Genomic DNA, 26,413 nt, shown 5'->3' on the forward strand with positions numbered 1-26,413 from the left:
TGGGGATTTTCAGAGGGCCACTGGGACTTCACAGAGAAATTTGCTCTCTCTTCCTGTAAGGTGGAAGATTCTAAACTAATGAGGCTTATTGGTCTGTTAAATTACATTGGAAGCATTGTCAAATAAGCGATGATAATCTTTCTTAGTTGGTATTATGTGGGTAAATGTTACTGATATAAATGTTCTGAAATTATATAACATTCCTAAAATTCTGATCTGTCCTGGCTATCAGCCATAATTCTAAATATTATTTTAAGGTGTTATATATCACAGAAATAACCAAGTTTCTCTGTCAATTGTCATTTTAAGACTTTTGCTGTTTACGGTCAGTTGTTTTATTCTGATGCTTTTTGCTTTTGCAAATATGTCTCATCTTTGGAGGAATTCATGCAAAGGACTCTGACACTTACTCTGGAACACAGTTTTCTGATAAACTTTCAGATCATAGAACTGAACTGGGTAAGAAATTACAGAAATCTAATGGCGAAACTGATGACTTCATAAAACTGCTAACAGAAGATTAAGATCAAGAACTGATTATACAGGACTGAATGATCTGAGGATGATTATAATTTTTTTACGACTTTTGTTTGAAATATTGTTTTTGATGTTTTGCTTTGTTTTCTCAGATTCAAGAAAATCTTTTTCTCTTTTCTCTTGTGCTAACTATGACTTACAGCAATTTGGTGAAATTATACCTTTGTGAGCAAAACTGAAACATTTAACTTTTTCTCTCTACCTGATCCCTCCAGAATTTAGAAACTCTTTGTGAGTGAGTATCGTTATTTCATGGCAATATAGTCATTTGCATAAGTTCAATAAGAATCTGTTCTCCTTATAACAGGACACATTGGTTATCTTGCCAAAGCTTTGACTGGAATGTCATATTTACAGACTCGGATATGACAATACTGCCTTTGAGGAATAAGATTGGACTTTCTGGAAATAAAGCCACTTGGAAACATGGGCCTGGTACCTTGTTTACAGAGATTCTGGCAATCTTACCTGGTAAGTGAGGAAGGTTGCTTATCTGGTAGATGTAAGGAACCTCGGAATATTTTGGGGGACCTCAAGAAGAGAGACGTCCACCCAAATCTGTAGGAACTGCAGGCAAAATCTGACGGCAAGTCTTTGGCTTGGCTTTTCTGGCCTCGAGAGCCCTTTACGGTTCAATCTGAGATTCCTCATAAAAGAATTCCAGCAAAGCAGATTTAAGAGGCTGTATGATCAATTGTTATTCTTGCTGCACTTATGTAAATAATTGGGCCAAATTTCTTGAAACTAAACTTATATCGCAAACCAACTAGTCTTAATTTGGCTATCTTTGGTAAAAATGAGGGTGATTTTAGAGAGAAGAACTATGTTTCAGTGAAAAACTATAATACATGTTGGATCCTAGTTCTGTTAATTGTCTTTGAGGCTTTTTCCACCTGTGAACTGGACTGGATCCTGAATTCTTCTGCTGAAAAATCTGGTTACAAATCGTCAAACTAATGTTTTCAATTTTTACCTCATTTTCATTTGGAATCATTGAGAATTGAACCTGCTCTTTTTCCTAAAGCCTTGCTAACTAAAGCTAAGCAACTTGATAGAAACTTAAGAGAGATTCCTGTCTGTTGCTGTGTAAGCTGTAAGCCACTCAGAAAGATACCTGAATGCCTGATGACTTTCAAGCTACAAAAGATGCTTTGACTCTGACATCTAGAAGTCTTCTTTACTGACTGCCTGCTGGACTCAGGAACCAGTTTATAATTTGCTCCAATCATTAACCTTGTTTTTCTTTTTATTTCCATAGAAATACTTGTTAAATACCTGATTGCTTGCTTCCAAAATATAGGCCTAACTTTGGGAGCCCACCTGCGTCGCCGCCTTCTAAAATGACTTTAACTGGACTGATCTATTAACAGGACTAAGAAATGTGTTCAGTGAGATGAAACAATCTACCACTCAGCTTCTGGACTGTGAAACTTTAAAAAGTTTCAAAGGCGGGACTGTGGGGACCTGAAATTGGCCACCCCAAGATATGTCTCTTTGGCAACAGGATTATTTGAGGCTGATTGTTTTTGATAAACTGGGACAGGGAAGGAGGCTCTGAGGAATGAAACTTGCCCTTTGTTAGGACACGTTTACATTTGCAAGGTAAATCTCTATCTGTAAAAGGTGCCTCCCTCTCTGTACCAGGAAGAAGAAAGGAGATGACCTTCTCTCCAAAAACTCTTAATCAATACCAAAGGCAAGGACTTAAAATCTGCATTTTATTGTGCTAGTCTGGTAACCTCCTGTAACTGACTTCCCTCCCCCTCCCAACGCTGGCATTTCTTAAGGATTAAGCATCTTTCCTTAGGCTAGGAACTGATTGCCGAGCTCACCTGTGACTGCCCAGCTCCAGACAATCCACTTGCCTCCTGCTACGCCCACCGCCCACGGAGATAGCAGACCACTGACTGCTGTGTCCATCAAGCGCTGTGCCAACAGGGCAATCTTGTGACTATTGTGGGAGGGACATTTCAATCACATGTGAAACACCCCATTTGGGGGTATATAACCACTATGTGCACCCCACTTCTTCGGTGCCCTTTCTTCCTTTGGGAAGAAAGGCCCCGGGCCATGGTTCCTCATAAAGCTTTGTTTAATTTTCTCTTGCTATTCTGTCTCATGTGAATTTAATTCGTTCTCCGGCCAGACGAAGCCCCATTTGGGGAGAGGAAATGTCCTCCTCCCCTACAACATTTATCTACTTTTGGCTTCTTATTGCAAAAAGGCTAAAAGCATTTGGGTCTATTGGAAAGTATGCCTCGTGTTTTATTGTGAAGTGGCATGTTTCTAGAAATTATGAAGTGTTTAGAATGTTCATATAAAAGACAATTTGTAATTGCTTAGTTTTTAGTTTTTATTAGGGTCTGTTAAGGGTTAAAAGTTCTAATTAACATGTAATTAAAGCTACTGGAAGTTAATAAGAAAAAACAGTTCTGAATTCAAGCAAGGTAAAATGTATGTTTTCAGTAAAGACGATATAAAGAATGGACATATTTTTGTTTGACTGGTTAAGAAAGATGAATTTGTCCTAATATACTAGAAAGTAAGAAAGAAAGCACAGAACAAATTCTGAATGCAAAAAGAAAGTTATAGAAATTCTGAAAAGAGTTTTGTACCTGGTCAAGTTGGTTAAGATTAAAATGAATCTAATTAGGTAAATGGGTTTCAATATGAAAAAGTAAACTGGTACAAAAATTAGAATTTGGTTTTCTCTCTCAAAAGGATGATTATCTTGAACTTTTGGCCTGCTCTAGGTCTACCTAAAAGACAGAAAATCTGTTTTGTTAAAATGATTTCCCATCTTCAGAAAGAGGTCTCTTAAGATTTTGGCTGTTTCAGCTATTTACCCTTGACTATTTGTTGTCATTTTGAGTATATACCTGAGCATTGTTTCACAATGAGTGTTGTTGCCTATCTGAAGAAGTGTTTAAAACCTTTTGATATTTGCCAAGCTTCTCCCTCAAAAATATTCAAGTCCTGAATAAAGGCTTTCTTTTGACCTGGATGAAGGAAGAGGATGTCTCTGGGGATTTTCAGAGGGCCAGTGGGACTTTACAGAGAAATTTGCTCTCTTCCTATAAGGTGGAAAATTCTAAATTAATTAGGCTTATTGGTCTGTTAAATTACATTGGAAACATTGTCATATAAGTGATGATAATCTTTCTTAGTTGGTATTATGTGGGTAAATGTTATTGACATAAGTGTTTTGAAAATTATATAACATTCCTAAAATTCTGATCTGTCCTGGTTATCAGTCATAATTCTAATGATTATTTTAAGATGTATATCACAGAAATAACCAAGTTTCTCTGTCAATTGTCATTTTTTTTTTAAAGATTTTATTTTTTCCTTTTTCTCCCCAAAGCCCCCCGGTACATAGTTGTGTATTCTTCGCTGTGGGTTCTTCCAGCTGTGGCATGTGGGGCGCTGCCCCAGCGTGGTCCGATGAGCAGTGCCATGTCCGCGCCCAGGATCCGAACCAACGAAACACTGGGCCGCCTGCAGCGGAGCGCGCGAACTTAACCACTCGGCCACGAGGCCAGCCCCTCAATTGTCATTTTTAAGACTTTTATTATTTACAGTTAGCTGTTTTACTCTGCTTTTTGCTTTTGCAAATATGTCTCATCTTCAGAGGGATTCATAGAAAGGACTCTGACACTTACTGTGGAACACAGTTTTCTGATAAACTTTCAGATCATAGAACTGAACTGGGTAAGAAATTACAGAAATCTAAAGGAGAAACTGATGACCTCATAAAACTGCTAACAGAAGATTAAGATCAAGAACTGATTATACAGGACTGAATGAACTGAGAATGATTATAATTTTTGTGACTTTTGTTTGAAATATTGTTGACTTTTTGATGTTTTGTTTTGTTTTCTCAGATTCAAGAAAATCTTTTTCTCTTTTCTCTTGTGCTAACTATGACTTAGCAATTTGGTGAAATTATACCTTTATGAGCAAAACTGAAACATTTACCTTTTTCTCCCTACCTGATCCCTCCAGAATTTGGACACTCTTTGTGAGTATGGTTATTTCATGGCAATATAGTTATTTGCATAAGTTCAATAAGAATCTGTTCTCCTTATAGCAGGACACTTTGACTGGAAATGTCATATTTGAGGGAAACATACAGACTTGGATATGACAATACCGCCTTTGAAGAATAAGGTTGATTTTGTGAAAATAAAGCCACTTGGAAATACGGGCCTGGTACCTTGCTTTACAGAGAGAGATTCCAGCAATCTTACCTGGTAAGCGAGGAAGGTTGCTTATCTGGCAGATGCAAGGAACCTCAGAATATTTTGGGGGACCTCAAGAAGAGAGGAGTCCACCCAAATCTGTAGGTACTGCAGGCAAAATCTGACGGCAAGTCCTTGGCTTGGCTTTCCTGGCCCCCAGAGGCCTTTACAGTTCAATCTGAGATTCCTCATAAAAAAAAATTCCAGCAAAGCAGATTTAAGAGCCTATATGATCAATTGTTATTCTTGCTGCACTTATGTAAATAATTGGGCCAAGTTTCTTGAAACTAAACTTATTTTGCAAACCATTTAGTCTTAATTTGGCTATCTTTGGTAAAAATGAGGATTATTTTAGAGAGAAGAACTATGTTTCAGTGAAAAACTATAAGACACATTTGTGGATCTTAGATCCTAGTTTTGTTAATTGTCTTTGAGGTTTTTTTCTACCTGTGAACTGGACTGGATCCTGAATTCTTCTGCTGAAATATCTGGTTACAAATCTCCAAACTAATGTTTTCAATCTTTTCCTCATTTTCATTTGGAATCATTGAGAATTGAACCTGCTCTTTTTCCTGAAGACTTGCTAACTAAAGCTGGACAACTTGATAAAAACTGAAGAGATTCCTGTCTGTTGCTGTGTAAGCTGCTAGCCACTCAGAAAGATACCTGAATGCCCAATGACATCATCAGAGATATTTCAAGCTGCTAAAGATGCTTCACTCTGACATCCAGAATTCGTCTTGACTGGCTGCCTCCTGGACTCAGGAACTAGTTTATAATTTGCTCCAATCACTAACCTTGTTTTTCTTTTATTTCCATAGAAATACTTATTAAATATCTGATTGCTTGTTTCCAAAATATAGGCCTAACTTTGGGAGCCCACCTGCGTCGCCGCCTTCTAAAATGACTTTAACTGGACTGATCTATTAACAGGACTAAGAAATGTGTTCAGTGAGATGAAACAATCTACCACTCAGCTTCTGGACTGTGAAACTTTAAAAAGTTTCAAAGGTGGGACTGTGGGGACCTGAGGTTGGTCACCCCAAGATATGTCTCTTTGGCATCAGGATTATTTGAGGCTGATTGCTTTTGATAAACTGGGACAGGGAAGGAGGCTCTGAGGAATGAAACTTGCCCTTTGTTAGGACACGTTTACATTTGCAAGGTAAATCTCTATCTGTAAAAGGTGCCTCCCTCTCTGTACCAGGAAGAAGAGAGGCGATGACCTTCTCTCCAAAAACTCTTAATCAATACCAAAGGCAAGGACTTAAATCTGCATTTTATTGTGCTTGTCTGGTAACCTCCTGTAACTGACTTCCCTCCCCCTCCCAACGTTGGCATTTCTTTAACGATTAAGCATCTTTCCTTAGGCTAGGAACTGAATGCTGAGCTCACCTGTGACTGCCCAGCTCCAGACAATCGACTTGCCTCTGGCTACGCCCTCTGAGACAGCAGACCACTACCTGCTGTGTCCATCAAGCGCTGTGCTCACAGGGCAATCTTGTGACTATTGTGGGAGGGACATTTCAATCACATGTGAAACACCCTGTTTGGGGGTATATAACCACTATGTGCACCCCACTTCTTTGGTGCCCTTTCTTCCTTCTGGAAGAAAGGCCCCGGGCCATGGTTCCTCATAAAGCTTTGTTTAATTTTCTCTTGCTATTCTGTCTCATGTGAATTTAATTCGTTCTCCAGCCAGACGAACCCCCATTTGGGGAGAGGAAATGTCCTCCTCCCCGACACCGCCATCAACTATGGAGGCTGGAACTCGTTCAAGGACTTCGCTCCCTCCTTAGGCGTCACCTGAGTTGTACTGGGTGACACTGCCCCTCCCCCATGTGCATACTACCTTCACAAAACATTTTGCTGTTGTTAAAAAACAAAATTCAACTGAGTAAATTATAAAGATCTTAGTAGCTTTATTTAACAATTCATGAATTGAGCAGCATCAATCTAGCAGAGAGAAAGGAGCTCTGAGGAGCTGTAAAAAATGGAAGACTCTTATAGGCAGAAGGGAGCAGGAACAAGAAAGTTGTTCCGGCACAAAACCTGACTGATTATTGCAAAGTCACCTTCCTTATGGGGATGGCAGGGGTCCATCAGGCAGATTACCTGAGTGGTGCTGATTGGGCAATTCCTGATTGACTGGTTTAAGATTCCATTTCTGGGAGAGCTTTAAGTCTCAGTTCAGTGACGTGAGGCTTAACATAAGCGACTCCATTTTGAGCGTGTGGCAGATTGACAAAAGTCATGATGTAAGCTTTTTCCTTCTAGATCTTCCTGCAAATTTATGCCCCTACCCATCCTACCCAATTCTCCACACCCCACCTCAGCCCAACTCTCCTGAGGGATGGCTCTTCGTAACTATTCATACAGAGAAAACAGGAACTGAGAATCAATATGTGAAATGCAAATTGCTATTTAGACTACCTGACAAAGGTTGGTAAAGAGTACAAAAAATATTAAGGTAATATTTAAATGAGTAGAGTTCATATAAGGACTTTGGTCCGGACTATCAGCCAGAGCAAGACTTTTATCAGAGAACAGTGAGTCCAGAACACATTAGGACAGAGGAAAACAGTCTCAGGGGAAATGACTAACGGAAAAAAGATAAGAAACTCTTGGTAAAATGGACCCACATTGTTCAGTTTAATTTGTACTTCTAAATTTAATTTTGTGTATTTGCAGCTGTAGGAAAAAAATAATATTTGAAAGTATCGATACCAGACTTTTAATTTCAAGTTCATCAATCTATTAAACAATGAGGTAGTCAGAAGTTCTAAACTTGTAGAGAATGTCCCACAACACATCTTTCTTTATGGTGAAGAATCTTCCTTTAGTGCAGAGTGGTTGTAAACCAAAACTTTGTGAGGGATTTGGGGGTAGTTGTAAGAGCATAGCCTTGTTATCAACAGGACTGAGTGTGAGTACTAGTACCACTGCCTAACAGCTGTATGACCCAGGGCAAGTTACTTAATCACTCCTAGCCTTGATTTTTCTCATCTGTATAATGGGTCTAACATCTGCATTCCAGATTGGCTGTGTGCCTTAAACAGCCCCACAACTATCATTATTATGAAACAAGCATACCAAATATTTGAATGGGCTGCAATTTTCTCATTTTACTTAAATTTTATGGAAATCATTTTCCAAAACAACACATCTTTAAGAAAATTCTTCAGTAATTAGAATCCTTATATCTCATATGTTGCATGGCCTCTGCTTCCCCAAGATTCCCCCCTACTTTTTCTTTTAAGACCAAGGGGCTAGAGGGTGGGCAGTAGGGGCTGAGAAAAGGTAGGGCAGCCAGGGGTGCAATGCTTTCTCTGCTGGCTTTTAACCAATCCCCTTGTTTTCGGTCCTGAATCTCAAGTACACTTTTGTGGGTCTTGCGCCCTGGTGGCTCCCGGGTTCTTCAAGGGTATTGGGGTGGCATCTCCTCGGTATGCATCCTCTTCCCCACGTTCGGGGAAACTTGGGTCACAACTTTGACTGCATGGTTTGCTCAGGGCCACTCCTCCACCTGCTCCCTTTCTGCCAAAATGTTTTCGGAAATGTTCCCTATACTCTTGATCTCCCCTTTCTCTTTGTCCTTGCTGACCACACCTTTCTTATGCTTTTGCTGTCTTTTTAGTGGGGCTTAGGGATATTAAGATGTGTTGTTAATATGGCATGCTTAACCAGCTGCTTTGGGAAGAACAAGTTTGGAAATTTAAACAATAGGATTTAAGTTAGATACGAATAGTAAAAAAAGAGAAAGCAATTTTAAAAACTTCAAGAAAAGGATGTATAAGAATTGTGACTTTTCAGTTTCTGGAGATCAATCCCATACATTTAGTTTGAGCACTTCCATCAATAAAACTGTTAAGATAATGCAGGAAAAAGCTTGAAGACTTATTTTTTTAAAAAGCACATTCTTCAGGAATTTTGCTATCCTTGTCCTTTGAATTTATAAACTGGGCTTTTTAAATAGGATCCAAAGAATGAGAACTAAAATTCAACTCTACTGATTTAAATTCAAACTTCACATTTTGAAATTCAAAGTGTGTTAAAAGTTGCCTTTGACTTTGATAAAACATGCCTTTGATTTTTTTCTAAACAATGTAATACTTTGCATTTGGTAAAATTGAAAAATGAACCATGAACAGCAGCTGACTCTTGCTAGCTCATAGGCATCAGCACACCACTCTGCCTGAGCTGTGGACCTGAGCAGACTTTGCTGGAGTCCAGAGCATTCTTATCTCGAATCTGCTGTTTGGAAACAGGAACCAAGTAGAAATTTAAAATTGATGTAGGATTACCACTACATCCGAAGACATACAGTAAAGGACAAAGCTTTGATTCCGAACATTTACGAAAACATTGTAGCATATTAGCATGCAGTTTAATCAGTATAACATACAGTTTCATATGAATTTCTATTTATTTGAAGAAAAGAAAGTCTGTCTTTTCAAGTTGGGCCTAGCAAAATGCCTGTAATTAGCAAGTCTCTGTTAATCCAAGATCCGCTCCCTAGTTTGGCCTCTTTGGAAACTGAATTAGGTCACTCAGGATTTCATGAATCACTGAAAAAACAAAACATAAATTTATTAGAATATTCTAAGAAATACATTTGCGAAATAAATCGCAACATTCTTGTTGTTTAGCAAATCCCCTTTCCAAGTGTTAGATCGAATTATAGAGAACTGGGTCATTGAACAAAGAGCTTAATCAATGGAGGGATCAATCTCAGGGAAAGAGAACACTTGCACCTGTCTACTAAAGCATCTTTTATCTCAGACAGTGATGGAAACCTGAAAATTGTCTTACGAAGTTTTTCTTTTCAAGTATTCTTACCAGACGCCAAAAAGCGCACGTCATAAGATCAAATCTTTATAGGAGACATCTCACAGCGCTGGCACCAGTGTTTATACATGTTGGTTGCAGGAATGTTAAGTGAGTGATAATCTCATGTTAATCACTCATTTCTGTGTTTACTTTTCATTCCTTGATTAAACAGAAGTATTTGATTGAGGCAGGTTGCTCTCTTTGAAAGAATATAGAACTTTGAGCAGAAATCAAATGGGTTTTGAGGAAGGAAGCCAAATGGTCAAAACCACCCTAGCAACCAATTAAACTAAGATGTTGCGATCACAGCACTGTTGTGCCTGGCATCTGTTGAATGGGCCGTGGGGACCATGTTAATGTTTAGGAAGCATTCAGTTCTTTCCAGAATCACATTTACACGTCTTCTTTCAGTTGGTGTCCACAGATGACGAATTTTAATCATTTATATAAATTCCTCCAAACCCCAGGCCTAGTGACAATGCTGGATCTTGTCCCCAGGCCACGGAGGTTTATCCAACTCGAGGCCTGTAGCTTCCCGGGAGCCACTGAAAATGTTTCATCAACGAGATGTACATACTGCCAGAAAACAGACCACTTCCGGTCTTTGTGGCCTAGGTCCCAGCATTTTGGAAACAGCTGCTGTTTCCTCTCCATGTGGCTCAGGCGTATGAAGAACCAAAGTACTCACATAGCAAAATTGTATCTTGGAGGCCAGAAAAATATTTCTCACCACAACTTTGTTCACTGTTTTCTGGATCTTGTTTTTTTTTGTTTTACTTTTCTATAAATGAAAACTGCTGCTTCTTTCCTATACAAACTGTGTTCTTTTAATAGTCTCGTCTAAGTGTGCTCCAAGGATTGAAGCTTCATCTGATTTCTGTAGCCATCTCTTAGAATTCACTTTTCACTGGAGCTGTTTCGCTTATAGAAGAGGGCAGCAGATGTTAGTTGTGTCAGCAGAACCAAGATCTCCTGATTTCCTTTGTTCTAAACAATTTCCTCTCTGCCTTACAGGCTGGTCTGAAACAATTCTGCCAGAAATCCTGTGTGTTTGATGTGAGGGCAAATGAATTTCTAGAATGGGATGGTGAAGAAACTAGCTTAGGAGAGCGAATTTACATCAGAAATTTGCTTGATATGTAGAGGCGGGCTAAAGAAAGTTGAATAATCCTGAGAAGTGGTGTCAGCAGATGATAGAAGCCTGATAGAATGAGAAATGTATGTTTCACTATGGGACGATCAAATGCAGTGACTAACAGCGGGGACTCTGAAGGCGCACTGGCTGGCTCAGATGTTGGATCTGCTGGTGGCTGGCTTTGAGACCTCCACAAATTAAAACACTGAGTGGGTACCAGGGACATGATGAGCACGAACATCAATGTTTGCTATTACTAGTCCCCTGTAGTCCTGGACATTTTTTGACACATTCTTATTCTCCAAAATCTCCTCTTTCTAATTTCATGAGGAAAACATGCCTCTTCAGATTCATATATTTTTAAAACATGTAAAAAATCCAAATACACAAATCATTTTAATAGATACATTTTGGTTGCTTGCTTCTTGATAACTTCCAGGAAAGTGAAAATGCTCTCGAAATTACACTTTTGTCTGTGTTATTTTAGTATCTGCAAATAGTAGGCCCACCCTGGAACCTGGATTATCAGAGAGGGTGGCCTTCCCGTGATCTGAGTATCTTGTCTTTGTTGCTAGACTGGGGACAAAGATAATTTGTCCCCCTGGAGCCCTCATTCCATGAACTCTACGTCCCTTTGGACTTAGTTTTCATTCCAGTTATCGTGTAAGACAGAGAAATGTCTTCAGGAGGAGAATTATGTTGCTGAGTAATAGAGCAGAAAGTGACTTCAGCAGTCACGAGGGCAACTCTTTTATTTTGCAAGCCCTGAGGTTCCAAGAGGAGATGAGACTCTGGGTAGCAGGGCAGGGAAAAGACAGGGGGCGTCTAACGCATGGTCCTTTCAATGTATGGGGTAATGATGCAAAGGGGACAGTAATTGGTTGTGGAAAAATCTTGAAAAACAACTTAACTTACTCTATTTCAATGCTTGTTTTCCCCATTCTTGACAGATGAATCAACGTGAAATCTCAGGAACAAGATTCGAATGTTTGAAGAATTTTACATCTAGAAATGCTTTCATGACATGCCTTAGTCAGTTACATAACCGGACTCCAGGATGTGCACAGCAATTGCTAGGTCATTTTGCGGACAAATGAGATAATACATGGCAAACACTTTGTTCAGTGCCTGGCCCACGGAAAGCAGTTAGCAGATATTAGCTATTTATATTACCATTAATTGCTTATGTCTGAGAATCATCTTTCAGCCATGAGGCTAGGCAGAAAAACATCTACGCACAACCTTCGAGATAGTTACTCTATCAGTCTTCACAGCCTCTGAAGAGTCAAATAAGAAAAATCGTGTTATCCTGGCTGAAATGTGGGAAAACACAGACACTTAAGATTTGCAAGCACATTTCAATCACCCAGATAGCCAGAAGCAGAGAAACATATTCTTAATCTCCTGCTTTCTCCATCTGGGCTTAAATACTCTGGTTTTAGATGTTTTTAGTTTCTCAAGTCACTGACTGTGCAAAGGAACTCCTGCCGCCAAATAAAGGGAGCTCGCTTCCTCCTTGTCTGCCAAAGAGAGCTAGGGAAGGAGACGGGTCTGTCTGTACACTTCCCCTTTACTGACATAAAGAAAGAGAGAGGAACTAACATGTGGGCTATTTTTTAAATATTATATTCATTTTTCTGTTAGAGAAATATGTAATAACCACTAGCACTTGTCACAAGGTAACTACTTGCCAAGCAATGCACTGAGTAATTTAAACACATTAACTCGTTTAATCCTTTCAACTGAGAAATCAGATGATCTTTGTCATCACTACTTTACAGATGAGGACACTGATGCTGAGAGAGGGTAGGGATCTGCCGAAAGTTCCAGAGCTGAAAGGCGGCGGGGTGGAGATTCCACTTTGGGGTGAGCAGTCGTCGTGCAGACTGGAAGCCCTCATCGGGACGTGGTAGGACCACCTTACTGCACAGGTCGGAAAAGAAGGAAAACAAGAGTAAAACTGGACTCCGAGTCAGCGTTGGATAACGAACAGCAGTTAGGAACCTGCTGATTAAATACCACAGGGGTAAGAGTTTTCCAATATGGGAGCCGCTGGAGACAACGCAGATGTATTCGACTGAACTCGAACATGCTTCCAAGCTGGGAGGAAGGCAGCCTCGAGCTGGTCACGTGATCCCGGGGCTGCTCTCAGGCGGCGCCCAGCGGCGGGAGAGTCGGAGACTCTTCCCCGCCTGTCCCTCAACCCCTGCACGTGCAGGTCGTCTGTCTGTGCTCATTTCCTCAGGAGAGGGTGACGGCAGGGTGAAAAATAAAAGTGCTAGGCGACTGCTCTCTTTCTGGCTTTTAGTTGCAAAGCCCAAGCACAGAGAGGGCACGAATTCGTCAAGCACACATCTCGAAGGTAAGAGCCTCCTTTCAGACGAATTGCCAACAGTGTTAGCAGGCTAACACGCAGGTCTCTAACCAGGCGTTAGGCACCTTTGTAAGCACGTATCTCTGTATTCATTTAATGCTCTAAAACCCTATGAGGGAGTGATCACGAGCATCCTTAGAATGCCCCAGAGGGGTCAGGATTTGTGTCTGTTTTTGTTTACTGCTTTAGGTAAACAGGGAGGCACAGAGAGGTTAATAACGTGCCCAAAGTCCCACAGCTGGTCGTAGACGAGGGGCTTTTGCAGTGTCCCCACCTGGGCTGGGATAGAAGAGAGAGGAAGAGAAATCTGTGGTTCTGGAGAGCAGAGAGACGCGAGGGCCCTATTGGGTCACCGGGGAGGTGGCAAGACCACATTGAGGAAATGGTGGTGGTGGGTGGTGGGCAGCGGGAGCCTCAGGCAGCATTGCCGGTGACTACACTGCCACGTGTGGGTGGGAGAGTGGCAGAACGAGGACCATGCAGAAGCCATGCACACAGGCAGTGGCGGCCTCCAGGACAGCCTGTGCTGACGCATGATCAGGATCAAACAGCTGCCCCTCCCCTCATCCGTGATTTGTTTTCGGTTTTCCTCCAGCCAAGCAGAATGGGTTGTAAAGCAGAAAATTGTTAGAGAAAATGAGGAAAGTGCTCTTTCTTGCATATCTGATTTTTTTTCCTTTTTTTTTTTTTTTTTACTGAAGCGTTGTCTAGGGAAAGAATATTAACTGTGTCATCAGAAGGCCTAGGGTTTACTCCCAGCTTGTCCCATCCCAAATTCCTGGCCAATTTCCCTGTATCTGTTTCCTCCTATGTAAACCGGGGATTAAAAATGATTGAGATGAGGACAAAAAGATTTTTTAAAAGTGTAAGTTGAAACACAGTGAAAGATAATTAACACAGTGTTAATTTTGTATAGTTCTCATTTCAGTCTCACTTGATTTTGACTCACATAATATCTTTTTTGGAAGGTAAGGGGCTGTCCTTGTGTCTTCTTAATTAAACTTTTTACAGACTAATATTTATATTTCTTTTCTTTTCTTTTTTTTGTGAGGAAGACTGGCCCTGAGCTAACATCTGTTGCCAGTCTTCCTCTTTTTGCTTTTGAGGAAGATTGTCGCTGAGCTAACTAACATCTGTGCCAATCTTCCTCTGTTTTCTGTGCGATGCCGCTAGGTCCATGCCAGGTCCAAACCTGTGAACCTGGGCCATCAAGTGGAGCACGCCAACTTAACCACTATGCCACCAGGCCAGCCCCTTATTTTCACTTATGTTTACCATAAATGGATGTAAACAGATTTTTCAAAGTTTACAGTGCTTAGAAATAGAAAATATTACCTGACTGATAGGTTTCTGTTGCTGCCTAGGATGCAGTTTTCTGGAAGTTGAAGCCAGCCTGTCATTACAATGTTTCATGGATAGTCTGCAGGCCCAATAACGCACAGGCAGGCATTTTACTCCATCTTTCCCCCGGAGCTGTCCTAATATGATAGCTGGAATTAAGTCCTGCTCTCAGGAGTGAAAAAATAAATTGCTAAAACATTTAGACGTTTGTTACTAGTCTGTATAAAGATTATCAATGAGATGTATCAGGACCTTCTACTCTGGTGTGCTTTAAACAGTGTGACCCTTTTGAGGAAATAGTGTAGGTGAAGCGGCAATGAGAATTTAGAGTCCTTGTAAAAAGGTGATTTGTGGAGAAATAGAAATTGGGATCGTTCATTCATCAAATACACATTAGTGCCTACAACGTGCCCGGTGCTCCTCTCCATACTGAGGACACAAGAGTACCCTCAGCAATGAAGTCCCTGCCCTTCTGGAGCTTGCATGCCCCTGGGGGAGGCTGAGAACCACGGGCACACACTGTGGTCAGACACTGTGGCGGAGAAGCACACGGCAGGCGAGGTGCGACACTGCAGACGCAGGGTTCCGTGGGTGCGTGGTCAGCCAGGGCAGCTCCCAGGAGACCTCAAGGAGTGAGAAGGCAGACCCTGTGTGCCTGTCAGGAGGGCCCACTCGTGCTCACGTTTTCTCATTCTCTAGGGGCTTGTGGTGCAAAACTTTAAAAATAAATGAACATGTAGCAGTTGGCTCATGTCAGCACCTACAACTTTGACTTTACAGCTGTATGCAAATATCCGAGGTTCTTTATACACAGAAATCCGATACAAGAACAACCAGCAGTTTTTGCAGGCTCGCACTGCACACCAGGCATGTTCCATCTAAGAAACGAAGAAGAGACTTAGGTGGAAGTAAGTTGCCTCTTCTCTTTCATTGGCTTGTGACTGTCACTTACTTGTCATATGAACCCAAGTTGCAGTCACGTACGAGGGCATAGAAGATACTGGAGACTCCACAGAGACGCAGCACAAGTAAGTGATATGACTGGACTCTACAAAGATTAGAAATGAGGTAGTCTTCACTCTTCATTTTAGGGCTTAATTTTATTACTATCATAGTCTGTGTGTGACTGAGTGACTGTCTTGTCACCTATTTTCGCCATTTCACTTACTCTGACTTTGTCTCATTTGGAGCCTCTCTATGTTAGTGACCATGTGGGAATCAAATGGTAGTTTCTAAGAGAAATACAGGTACGAGAGTTTTTAAAAGATTTTAAGAGAATTTGAAAGATCCTTCGAGTGGATTTTTACACAGAAAATACAGTCAATACCAGAGGAAAAATTCTGTCCTAATCAGGGTTGGTGACTTCTTCCACAATTTTCCCAAGTGATGTTTTCAATGTGTGAAGCAGTAGAGAATTTCATTTCATGGTTCTTCACTTGTCTTTTTTCTTTTAAATTCAGGGATTTTCTTTGTGATATTTTCTATCACTTTAAGGCTCATTTGGTTGACGTGTCTTCATGTTATGCCAAGCATTGCATTCTATTATAATTTGGTTTCAAGTGTCGTTTAAGGGATTTTCCCCATCTAGGAATTTGAACTCACAGCTCCCAGAAGATATTTCTGTTGTTCTTCTTGCTTTGGCTTTACTGTGAGGCAAATGGTATTTAGTTGGCCTTTGATGGGAAATTAGAGATCCCGGCTTGCCAATTCAAAATTAAATATCCAGTGTTTGATTGAATTCAAGAACTTACTCAGTTAACAAACATTTTTATATTTCTCCATTGTCCTACATTTAACTCGAACCTGGCAACTTTTCCAGAACTGAACTAGAAATGCTCAGGAACATTGTGAATAAGGGAAATCAAAATACTTTACCACCAACTGCTAGCAGGTAATACAGTGTTTTTAATTAACGTCATTATGTACAAGAAGTTCCTGTGTAGATAATGGCATCTCACGGGATTGCAGTCTGAATCCAATTTTTCATTTCAAAACACAATAGCCTATACAAGGGGAGTACAAACATTATACTCCACGCCACTACATGAATAGGTTTATTCCTGGTCAAGTTAAGACGTAGTAAAGAAGACTGTTGGCAAATTCACAAGTAATGTTTGTTTTCCTACTTCGAACTCATAGGTTTTGCTCTATCGCTAGGCCTATATAAAACTGTATCTGGAATTCCCAAGTATGTTTGAAGTCCTGTTTATTTCAGAGTAAGAGCTCCTGTAGATGAACACTTTCATGAATAAAATAAATTAAGATAAATAGCATTTATGTTTGGAATTCAGTTGTAAAAGGTTAATAGTTAATTCCTTATTTGTAAGTTTTCTGTCCATCAAAATTACTCCCAAAATTCTATCCCTTTTTTCAGTTATCTGCTGAAATCTTTAAGGTGCATAACGTGGTCATTGAATATTAACTTCCTTTGCCAGAGTTGAATTTGGATTGTTGTCACCTTTCTGGCATAGACTAGAATTTTTGAGACTATGTTTTTCTTTGCTCTTACAGCAATATACAGACTAGAATGCCGCCTTAGTTAAAATTAAATGGTTATGTTATGATAGTTTGCATTTTATCAATGACTGCATTAAAATTCCCTCTGGGATTGAATGCTCCTGTATTTTGTTGTTGTTAGTCGGCTGAAATGTATCAGTGTTATATAGAGTAAAAAGAGCTACAAACTTAGGAGAAAGAAAGGAAGGACCCAAGACAGCACTTTTCAAAAACACTATCATTTCCATGTAAAAGATTTAATTTCTCAACAAGTTTAACATAACTACAAGCTAAATCTCCTTTTGCATTTAATGCTAATTTCATATGAGTTCACATGTGGAAGTTTGTATCCAAGGTGTTTATTAGTCATCATTCATATGTTCTTTGAGAAACTGTATATCTTATTTTTCAAGCAGGATTCTAAGGGCTTTTTATTTCTCTGCTGAATCAGGGACTTGACATGGAGTGGAAGGACACCCGTGTTTAGTTTTAGTGTAAGCATAATCAACCTTTTTACTTCTTGTTTCTGTATCATTTCAGGAAATATATGCAACTTTCCCTATTTGGGATTCTTAACACAGAATCACAGTGGAAGGGCTCAGAAATGAAGCTAACAGGACAGAAGAGATCAGCACGGCAATGGAATTTGCCTAGGCCAGTCAAATCATATTTAGGTCTCTAATCCACCTGGATGTTATTTCTATGAATTATGGGAAGTTGGGGTCTAATTATGTATACTTTTCCTCTTTTGTCTCAGAACCATTTTTGTCTAGTCTCTTAATGTCCCCACTGTAAGGTCATGTCGTCTTATATCTGAGCATCTTTTTCAAGACTCTGTGCATCTCCATATGTCTAGTCCTGAACAAATATCACATACCTTAATTACGAGGCTTTTTATATAAGTCTTGCCATCTGGTAGGTCAGGTCCTGTCTTGTCCTCTTGATTTGTCTTGGCTATTCTGGTCATTTCCATTCAAAAGTTAGGATCGGGTTTATCTGTAGACTCTTGGATTTTAAACACAGTCATTTTGATTGCAAATAAGGACAGTTTTGTCTCTTCCTTTTCACTCCTTTGCTGCCTTATCTACTGTTGTCTTAGCTTACTGAATTGGTTGGGCCTTCCAGGGCCATGTTGAATAGTAGGGGTAATGGTGGGGTTCTTGTTGTTCCTAACATTAGAGAAGATGCTTCTATTGGCTCCCCATTGTGTATGATGTTTGCTCTAAGTGTTTTGTAGACACTTATCAGGTTAAGGAAGTTTTCTTCTATCAGTTTGCTAAATTTTTTTTTAAAAGTGTTGATCACATGGTAAGTGATTAATTTTATGTATACTTTTTTTAAGGCATTTCTTTAGCATCTATTGAGAAGATAGTATGGTTTATGATTTTTCCCTTTTAAATCTAGTATTGTAGTATATTATACAAATGGATGTTTTGATGTTGAAACATCTTGCATTCCTGGGACAAACACTATCTTGTCATTATGTTTTATTTCTCTTTACACACTACTAAATTTGAACAGCTAATAAGTTACTTAGGATGTTTATATCTATGTTTATAGTGAGATTAGCCTACAAACTTCGTGTTTTAATATCTTTGAACATTTCTCATATTTCAATTGTCTGAAACTATTTGTAGAAGATAAGGATTACCTTGCCCTTGAAGATTAGGTAAAATTTACCTGTAAATCACCTGAACCTGGTGTCTTTCTTGGGATAACTAGTTACTAATTCAGTTTCTTTACTGGTTATTGTTAAATGCGGATTCTCAGTTTCTTTTTGATTTGAGTGTGTCAGTTTATATATTTCTCAGAATTTTTCCATTTTAATTTTTAGTGACAAACTTTAGTGACAAAGTTATTTGTAGTGTTAGCTGATGATTTTTAAATATCTATTTTATCTGCTATTAGGAGCCCTTTTTATTTGTAATATTAATGATTTGTGACTTACATTTTTTCCCTCTTTATCAGTGTTACTAGAGGTTTGCAATTTGACCTTTTAAAAGTTTCATGGAACAGCCTGCCAGTTGCTCTTTTCCAGCACACATCGCTCCAGGCTCCCAGCTGTGTGGAGGGTCTCATTCTCCTTTATTCTGAAGGAGCTAAGCTCCTGCCTGGCCTCACCTCCCTCCCCACTCGGGGCCTGCTCGCTGGGTCCTCTGTCTGTTCATCTTGGTCCAGGCAAAGTTGATCTTGCTTCTAATCCTCACTATAAATTTTCCTTTTATATTTAATTTGTCTTGTTTGTGTGCTTGCAGCAGGATGAGTTTATCAGAGATCACGATCTTGAGGATTGGAGTCCAGTCAATCACACAAAGCTGACTCTAACCTCTCCCGGGGCAGGAACTGCCCCTTTCTCGCTCTCTCCCTCCCCGTCTCCCTTTTCGTTCGTTCTTTTCTTTCTAAACACACACTGTGCGCCAAGCACTGTGTTGGTACTTTACACATAATATTTTCATTACCCTTTTACAGATGAGGAAACTATACTATATTTTCACTACCCTTTTATAGATGTGGAAACTAAAGCTAGAAACAGATAACTTGCCCAAGGCCGTTCAGATCGTGAGTGGTGGGGTGGCTCCAAAGTCACAGCGCCCTTCCGCCATCCACCTGCTCTAACCTTGAGATTCACCCCTTAGTCGGGTGGGGATGTTTTACCTTCATCCTTTTAGTCCATTGTCCTTATGAAACAAAGGCTTTAACAAAGTGAGATTATTGTAACAGAGATATACTGCTACATGCAATACGAGGGAGAAAAATTCTTCCAGAGAGTATCCTCTATACTTATATTTAGCATTTATAGTAAATTTCCTTATATTTTCCTAGGCCATAGAAACATTTACTTGGAATTTTTTCTGTTAGTTCTTATGTAAAAGCTTTATAAAATATAGAAAGGATTTTTAGAATCAGTAAATATTTCCAACTGCATTTACCTTTACTTATTTTTCGTGTTATAAAAATGTGCACATATATCCTAAAAGTAAGTCTTCAACTTTGGAACTTTGTAGCTGTAGAAATCAAGAAACCAGACTTTTGCTCAGTGTAAAATGTAATATGCAAGTAACTACAGGAATGTGATGTGCACGCACAGTTTCATTGAGTTAACGACGGTTGACAGGATGTTCTAGAAGGAATGATAAGCATTTGTCAGATCTTCATGGAGTTGTGCCAAATCTTAGATTTAAAGATCTGTTTTCAGAGAAATACAGCTAGCTATCAACCTATGCTAAGAATTTTTAAGTGTCTTCTTTACTTGAGTGAAATACAATATAAAATAGCACGGCTTTGCAAGTTAACAACAACCACAAACCACGCTTTGTTTTCATGCAGGATTCAGGAGGTGGACACTGATATTTGTGTGATATTTGACCAAATGTTTCATTTTTAATGTTGATCATATGGACATAAATGAATCTATACACATATATAATGTTTATAAGGAAAATATATATAATTTCTTTGTTGCCATGGAAGAATTGACCTACAACAGCACAAATCAATTTAAGCAATGGTATAAAATGCCTTTTAAATAAAAGTGGCAACTAAGAATGGTACTTTTCCCATTCTGAAGGCTTTTTTTGTCCTTTTCAGATTTAAAACAAATAAGTTAGGGAATTGTAACAACATGTTTTTATTTCCCCGGTAAGAATGTTCCCTTTATTATGATTACGTAAAATGTTTTGTTTTTTCAGAGGGAACCTTATTACTTTATACTTTTTATTACTACTTTTGTGACCTCATACTTTTCTCACTATTTATTTTTAAGTTCAATGTTTCTAAGAAACTTGGAAAACTGCCTCATTGTTCTGATGGGCACTTCATTTAGTCCCCCAAATTTGAACTCCCTTTATGCGTATTTCTCCCCTAAATGAATTTAGGGCCTTTTCTCTGCAGAGGACATTCCCTCCCATGTTGATGTGTGTGGCATGTGCCACACTTCACTTGGGTAGGGGCTGGACTGGCTAATGGGAGTGGACAGGAGATGAAATGATTAGGGTGACTCTGCTTCTAACAAGGAGCACCACCTCCACTCCATGACCTCTGGACATGGAGAAGCTGGGCCCAGAGAAATGGATTCACTAGGAATCGTCATCCCCATCATTTCCTGGATCCTGAGGGGGTCTAGGTAGGCAACCAGATAGTTTTCTGGTAATCCTCTCTGCAGATAGACACCATGAACGCATTAACTTGAGATATGAACTTGGCAATCTAGATTTTCGTGATTTGTGTTTGACCGTTTATTTGATGTGATTTCAAATGGAACTTGATTTTGAGGCTTGAGCCCAACTTTTCTTTTTATCTCATATTCCATTAGTATCTTTGGAAGACCTCCTCGGTGGAGAATAAGCTATTTAAACGTGCCACTTTAAATAAATAATTGTTATTTATGATTTTTATTTAATTACTCTATTATTTATTTTGGTGTGCTGTACTCACAGTGTTTCTTCTTGACTATAGAACAAGTTCAAAGTTATTACTGTTAATAGCTAATAATTATTGTGTTTCTCATTATGCTAAATGCTTTACGTGTATTACCTTATTAAATCCCCAAATCCATATTAGTGTCTCTATAAAAAGAGGGCTTTGAAATTCAGAAAGATTTTGTTGACTAGCCCTAAGATACACAGCAACTAAGTGGAAGAATTGAATTTCAAATGAAAAGGTTTCTTTCTCAGTTGCCTGATCATTATAAAATTATAATACATCATATTATTAATGCTTAAAATCAACTGTTTATAAACGATGGAATTGAGATGATACAAATCACAGAAAACTCACAAAATTATAATGACCTCCATCTAACCAATATGGTCAGTAATAGCAAACGTTCTGAAATGTAAGACTAATTTTCTTTCTTTCTTGCTCCTCCGTAGAGGGAATGGAGGAGTATGCTCACCATTGTCCCATCCTACCAGAAGTCCCCAAGATGGGGTATGCTTGTATGGTGCAAGCAACCCAGTAAAACCCGGCAGCAGTAAGAGAGCAAAGAGAGCACTGTTCCCCTAAGCCTTTGATTCTCAGAGGGCAAGGCCTCGGGCGAGGGAGGGAGGGGATGGCAGGTTGGCACACCGGCTCACATTCCTCTTGCATGCACCCTGCCTTGCCGTCCTTACTCAGCTGTCCTCACAAACTCAGCTGTGTCACCAAAGCAACAACAAACCAAATGTCAAACACCACCCATGACACATGACTAAAGGCAGGACAAATACATCTTAAAGTGGAAAGTTTTTGACTCTCTCCTGTGAATGCTGGTGTGTAGATAACCTTTCACTCTAAAGTCTTTTTATAAATAGAATTTGAATTTGATTTTATTTCTATCAAGTCTTCCCCATATGTTATTAGGATAATGATTAATAATTCTGGTTTTGAAATATCCTCTAATATCTCCAGTTATCTCAAAAGATGCCATAAAATTTTCAAAAAGTCCCCAAAGAAACATGTTGAAACTTCTCTAAGGGGCTGTTAACATAATCCTTCCATTTTTCTCTTTGCAGAATCACACCATGCCAAACTACAAACTCACTTATTTTAATATGAGGGGGAGGGCAGAAATTATCCGTTACATATTTGCATATTTAGACATAAAGTATGAAGACCACCGAATAGAACAAGCTGATTGGCCTGAAATCAAATCAGGTAAGTAGCACAAATAATAGTTTGTGGAAATGTGGGAAAAATATGTTTCTAGAACCTTTCATCTTTCCTCAGGGAAATGAGAAAATAAAAGTTTTTAAATCTGCCGTAGCTTTACATTGAGAAGCAGCAGTTCAGCCAAGTTAAGTAAATGCTATGTGACTCGGGAAATTTCCTATTCGAGGTGAAAACAAAAACCTCACAGAGAATATAAAGATAAACTAATATTAAGCTTTGTCAGGAAAGCTGAAATGAGGGAATACTGAAGTCAATGTTCTTGACAATTGGAATTGGTGGGCTTGCCACAGATATCTATGTTTTGACAATGGATCAGATATGTTGCTCTAACAGAAAAGCAAGCTCAAAGTGACTTAAATAATAAGGAAATGAATTGCATTACATAATTGAAAATTTTGAAGTAGGACAGGTTTCAAAAGATGGTTTTATCTGCTTTTTCTCCTCTGTGTTGGCTGTATCACGAGGCCAGTAGCGATGTGTTTGCTGCAATTCCAGCCTCACATCCTTGGACAGCATCATCAAGAGGATAGAAAGAGAAAGAAAAAGAGAGAGAGCCTTGTTTCCTTCAGTGTTCTCAGATGAATGAAGGAAAACTTTTCTGGAAGACCTCAGCAAAGTTCTTGTGTCTCACTGGCTCACATTGGGTCACGTGTCCATTTCTGAGCCAGTCACTGGCAAAAGGGATGAGGACAACCTTAGAACTGTCTGATCCACCTCTGAATTCGGGGATGGAATCAGTTTTCATGAGGCATGTGGCTTTGTGAGAGAGGAGTGGATCTGTGAACAAAGCTGGGATCTGTTTGATCAGAGGAAAGAACTAATTGGCAAATTGGGCGGGTGACCCAATGAAAACATGCTACTTACCACTCAGGCAATGGCAAAGAATTAGAAATATTGTTACCTAAACAAACAACAGTATGTGGTTCTCAGTAAGTTGTAAATTATCCTTGAGATGCTTGCCATGTTACCTAGAAATACGAACTAGATATTAATTACATGTCTAAAATTCACGTTTATGAGTGGATTATTACAGAATCACATAAAAATGAAGTTGAGGAAAACAACTGTCACGTCCTTGAAGACGATCTGGCCCCTTTTGTAGATTCCCTACAGACCCTATGTCATTTCATTTCTCAAGTCTGCCTATGTGGGATATATTGTTGTTTCTGTCTTATAGTTGGAATGACTGAAGCACACGGAGTTTAGGTAATTTTTCCAGGTTCATAGCCCTAACAAGGTAGAGCTGATTTTCAAACACAGGTCAATTTAATAATATGGCTAAGTTATTTGTGCTAGATAATGCCAACAACAATAATACCAGGATAATTGGTATATTAACAATAAATATTGCCACACACTTTTTGGAAGCATCAGTTCCCTAGAAGTCATTGTCCCCATAGCCACTGCTCTAGTGGGATAGGATATCTTATTTCCTGTTCTCATAAAACGTTACCATTAATATCCAAATGTGTTCTAATACCAGAATTTGTACATGGGATGTTTAATTCTGTGGACATAAAATAGGTAAAAATTAATTTTATCTACTAATTAAGATGGATAGCAAGTTGCAGAGATGTTACATATAACAAATTCTGCCTTTCAATTTTTAGATATAAGTTCTTTGAGTGCCTCTTACCCTATTCTACCTTGATTTTTCATTATGTTTTTGGAAATGGAATTGCTGCATTTTCTTAATATTTTCATGGATTCTTAGAGTTGAAAGAGATCTCAAAGTTCCTGATGGTTAGGATATAGTTTCAAATGTTTTAACAGACAGCCAACACAAAAAATGGCTTAAAGAGGATAGAAATTTATTTCCTTTGCATAAAAGCCCAAGCTGCTGTAATGATTCTGTTCCACAAAGTTGTCAAAAATTAGGCTCCTCCTTTTCTGTTGACCTGTCACCCCTAGTGGGTTGTCTCAGTTACTCAGTGTAAGATAATTCATTCTCCTTTTACACTCCATTCATACATGTGAAAAAGGAAAGGGGACACACCTCTTCCTTTTAAGAGCCTGACCAGAGAGTTTCACACATCGCTTCTGCTTACATCCCTTTGGCTAGAACGTAGTCACTGTACTTCAAGGGAAGTTGGAAAATGTTGACTTTATTGTGGATAATCATTTGCCCAGTTAAAAATCCAAGATTTATTACTTTGAGAAAAAAGGAAAGAACAGATGTTGAAAAACAGTTTCTATTACAAATTTTATCTGGTCTCATCTATTCAATTGAGGAATACTCTCTAGTGTTTGAAACTTTCTATGGCATCTCCTCTGCTATGGCCTAGAATATCATTGGGTTTTCTACTAAAAAGTTCTTCCTGGTCCAACCTGGTAGATTGTGCACAGGTGTTTATATTTTTTTCTCTCCTTTAATAACATTAAGGTACTTTTTTTCCAAAAAAAGGCAAAGACCCACAAGGACAAAGAAATCAAGCTTGAATATGATAGCTCTAGAAAGGAATATTCAGGGACGAAAAGTTTAAAAATTTGATACAAACAAGTCAATAAAATGATGAAAAATAAGGAAATCCCCCAGAAAGTACAACAATAGGAAAAAGAAATGAAAGATAAGAGAAAAAAGACAAGGAAAATTGAGAATCAATCTGTTTAGGAGGTTCAACATCTCAATGAAATTCTAGGAGAGAACAGACAATATAAGGAAGGAGAACTTTTAAAAGAATCTTATACACAATTGGAGTCCATCTCCTGATGGCTTTCATACATTGGTCTTGGGTTATCACTGTAATCCATGGAGAACAGATTGTTCCTTCTTTCTCATCAAGTTATTTGAGGAAATTTAGTACCTTTAAGGCATCATAGAGAAAAAGCCAGTGCTGGGTAGCCAGTTCAGTGAAAATACTTGGAGTGAAGATAAAGGTCTTCGGATGAATTCAGACCTGCGTCCCCAGCTAACTCATGTGTCTGGACGTCTATTTAGATGTCAACTTTTGGAACTTCCTTGATTGTTTCCCTGATCATCGTTGTGAATTTCAGTCCAACCTTCCCACCCCTGGCTCTGCTTCTTGATTTAGATGCTGTTTCCCACAGACTATCTGAGATCTGCAATCACATCTAGGCCCAAGGGAAGACTCTTTTCTCTTCCTTGAGTCTTCCATCTATATCCCCTGGTTTGAGTTTCCTCGTGACACAAGTATGTCTGCCATTTAATGTGTGGTGCCTGTGGGGAGACACAATGTTCCAGTCACAAGAGCGGCACAAAGCAGAATGGGACCATTGCTCTAGCACAGGTCTAGATTATTATTCTGATACATCTTACCAAGATCACAGTAGTTATTTTGGTAGCTGTATCACACTGACGCCTTATATTCAAGCATCACTAAATTCCTTATAAGCTTTTGGACAGGTGACCCTGTTACCTCCAACAGTTCTGAAATTATTTTTTTCTAGAACCAAATGAAGGACTTAGCATTTGTCTTCTTAAATTTCTTCTTGTTAGATGCACCCCAATATTCCAACTGTTGGCAGTTATCCCGAGCTTGGCTCAAATGGTTCCAGTAGGTGACAGCTCACCATCTCATAAGAAAACACATTCTGTTGTCAGTAGTTCCAGTGTGACCAAAATTATCCTTCGCCTTGAGTTAACATCTGCCCTTCTGTTACTTGTAGTTCTAGTTCTGCATTTTAGAGAGAGTCAGACTAAGTCAATTTTTTCTTCCATCTGATAGCTGGGCCGTATCTGGAGATGGCTGTTATGTTCCACTCTGTTTGTTTTGTCTCCTCTTGTGAAGAGTGCCATGTTCTTCAGCCAATCCTCATGAAACGTGATTTTAGACCCCCTCTAACTTGGAT

At 39.1% G+C, this 26,413-nt stretch overlaps 1 protein-coding gene across 3 annotated transcripts in view; it reads left to right on the forward strand.

Moving 5' to 3' along the window:
• Positions 1 to 12,524: 12,524 nt before the first annotated feature.
• HPGDS (hematopoietic prostaglandin D synthase) overlaps positions 12,525 to 26,413 on the forward strand; it is a 29,213-nt gene continuing 15,324 nt past the window's right edge. The window contains exons 1-3 of one of the 3 annotated variants that reach the window (XM_044766330.2): positions 13,046 to 13,105; positions 15,239 to 15,366; positions 22,447 to 22,588. In XM_044766330.2, coding sequence (XP_044622265.1) covers positions 22,456 to 22,588 — 133 coding nt within the window. In that variant the 5' untranslated portion in view covers positions 13,046 to 13,105; positions 15,239 to 15,366; positions 22,447 to 22,455. Of the gene's footprint in view, positions 13,106 to 15,238; positions 15,487 to 22,446; positions 22,589 to 26,413 lie in introns of all 3 variants that reach the window. The other 2 variants (XM_070505361.1, XM_014838697.3) reach the window with 2 other exon arrangements.

Source organism: Equus asinus, chromosome 3, assembly GCF_041296235.1.
Source record: "Equus asinus isolate D_3611 breed Donkey chromosome 3, EquAss-T2T_v2, whole genome shotgun sequence".
Taxonomy (NCBI): Eukaryota; Metazoa; Chordata; class Mammalia; order Perissodactyla; family Equidae; genus Equus; species Equus asinus.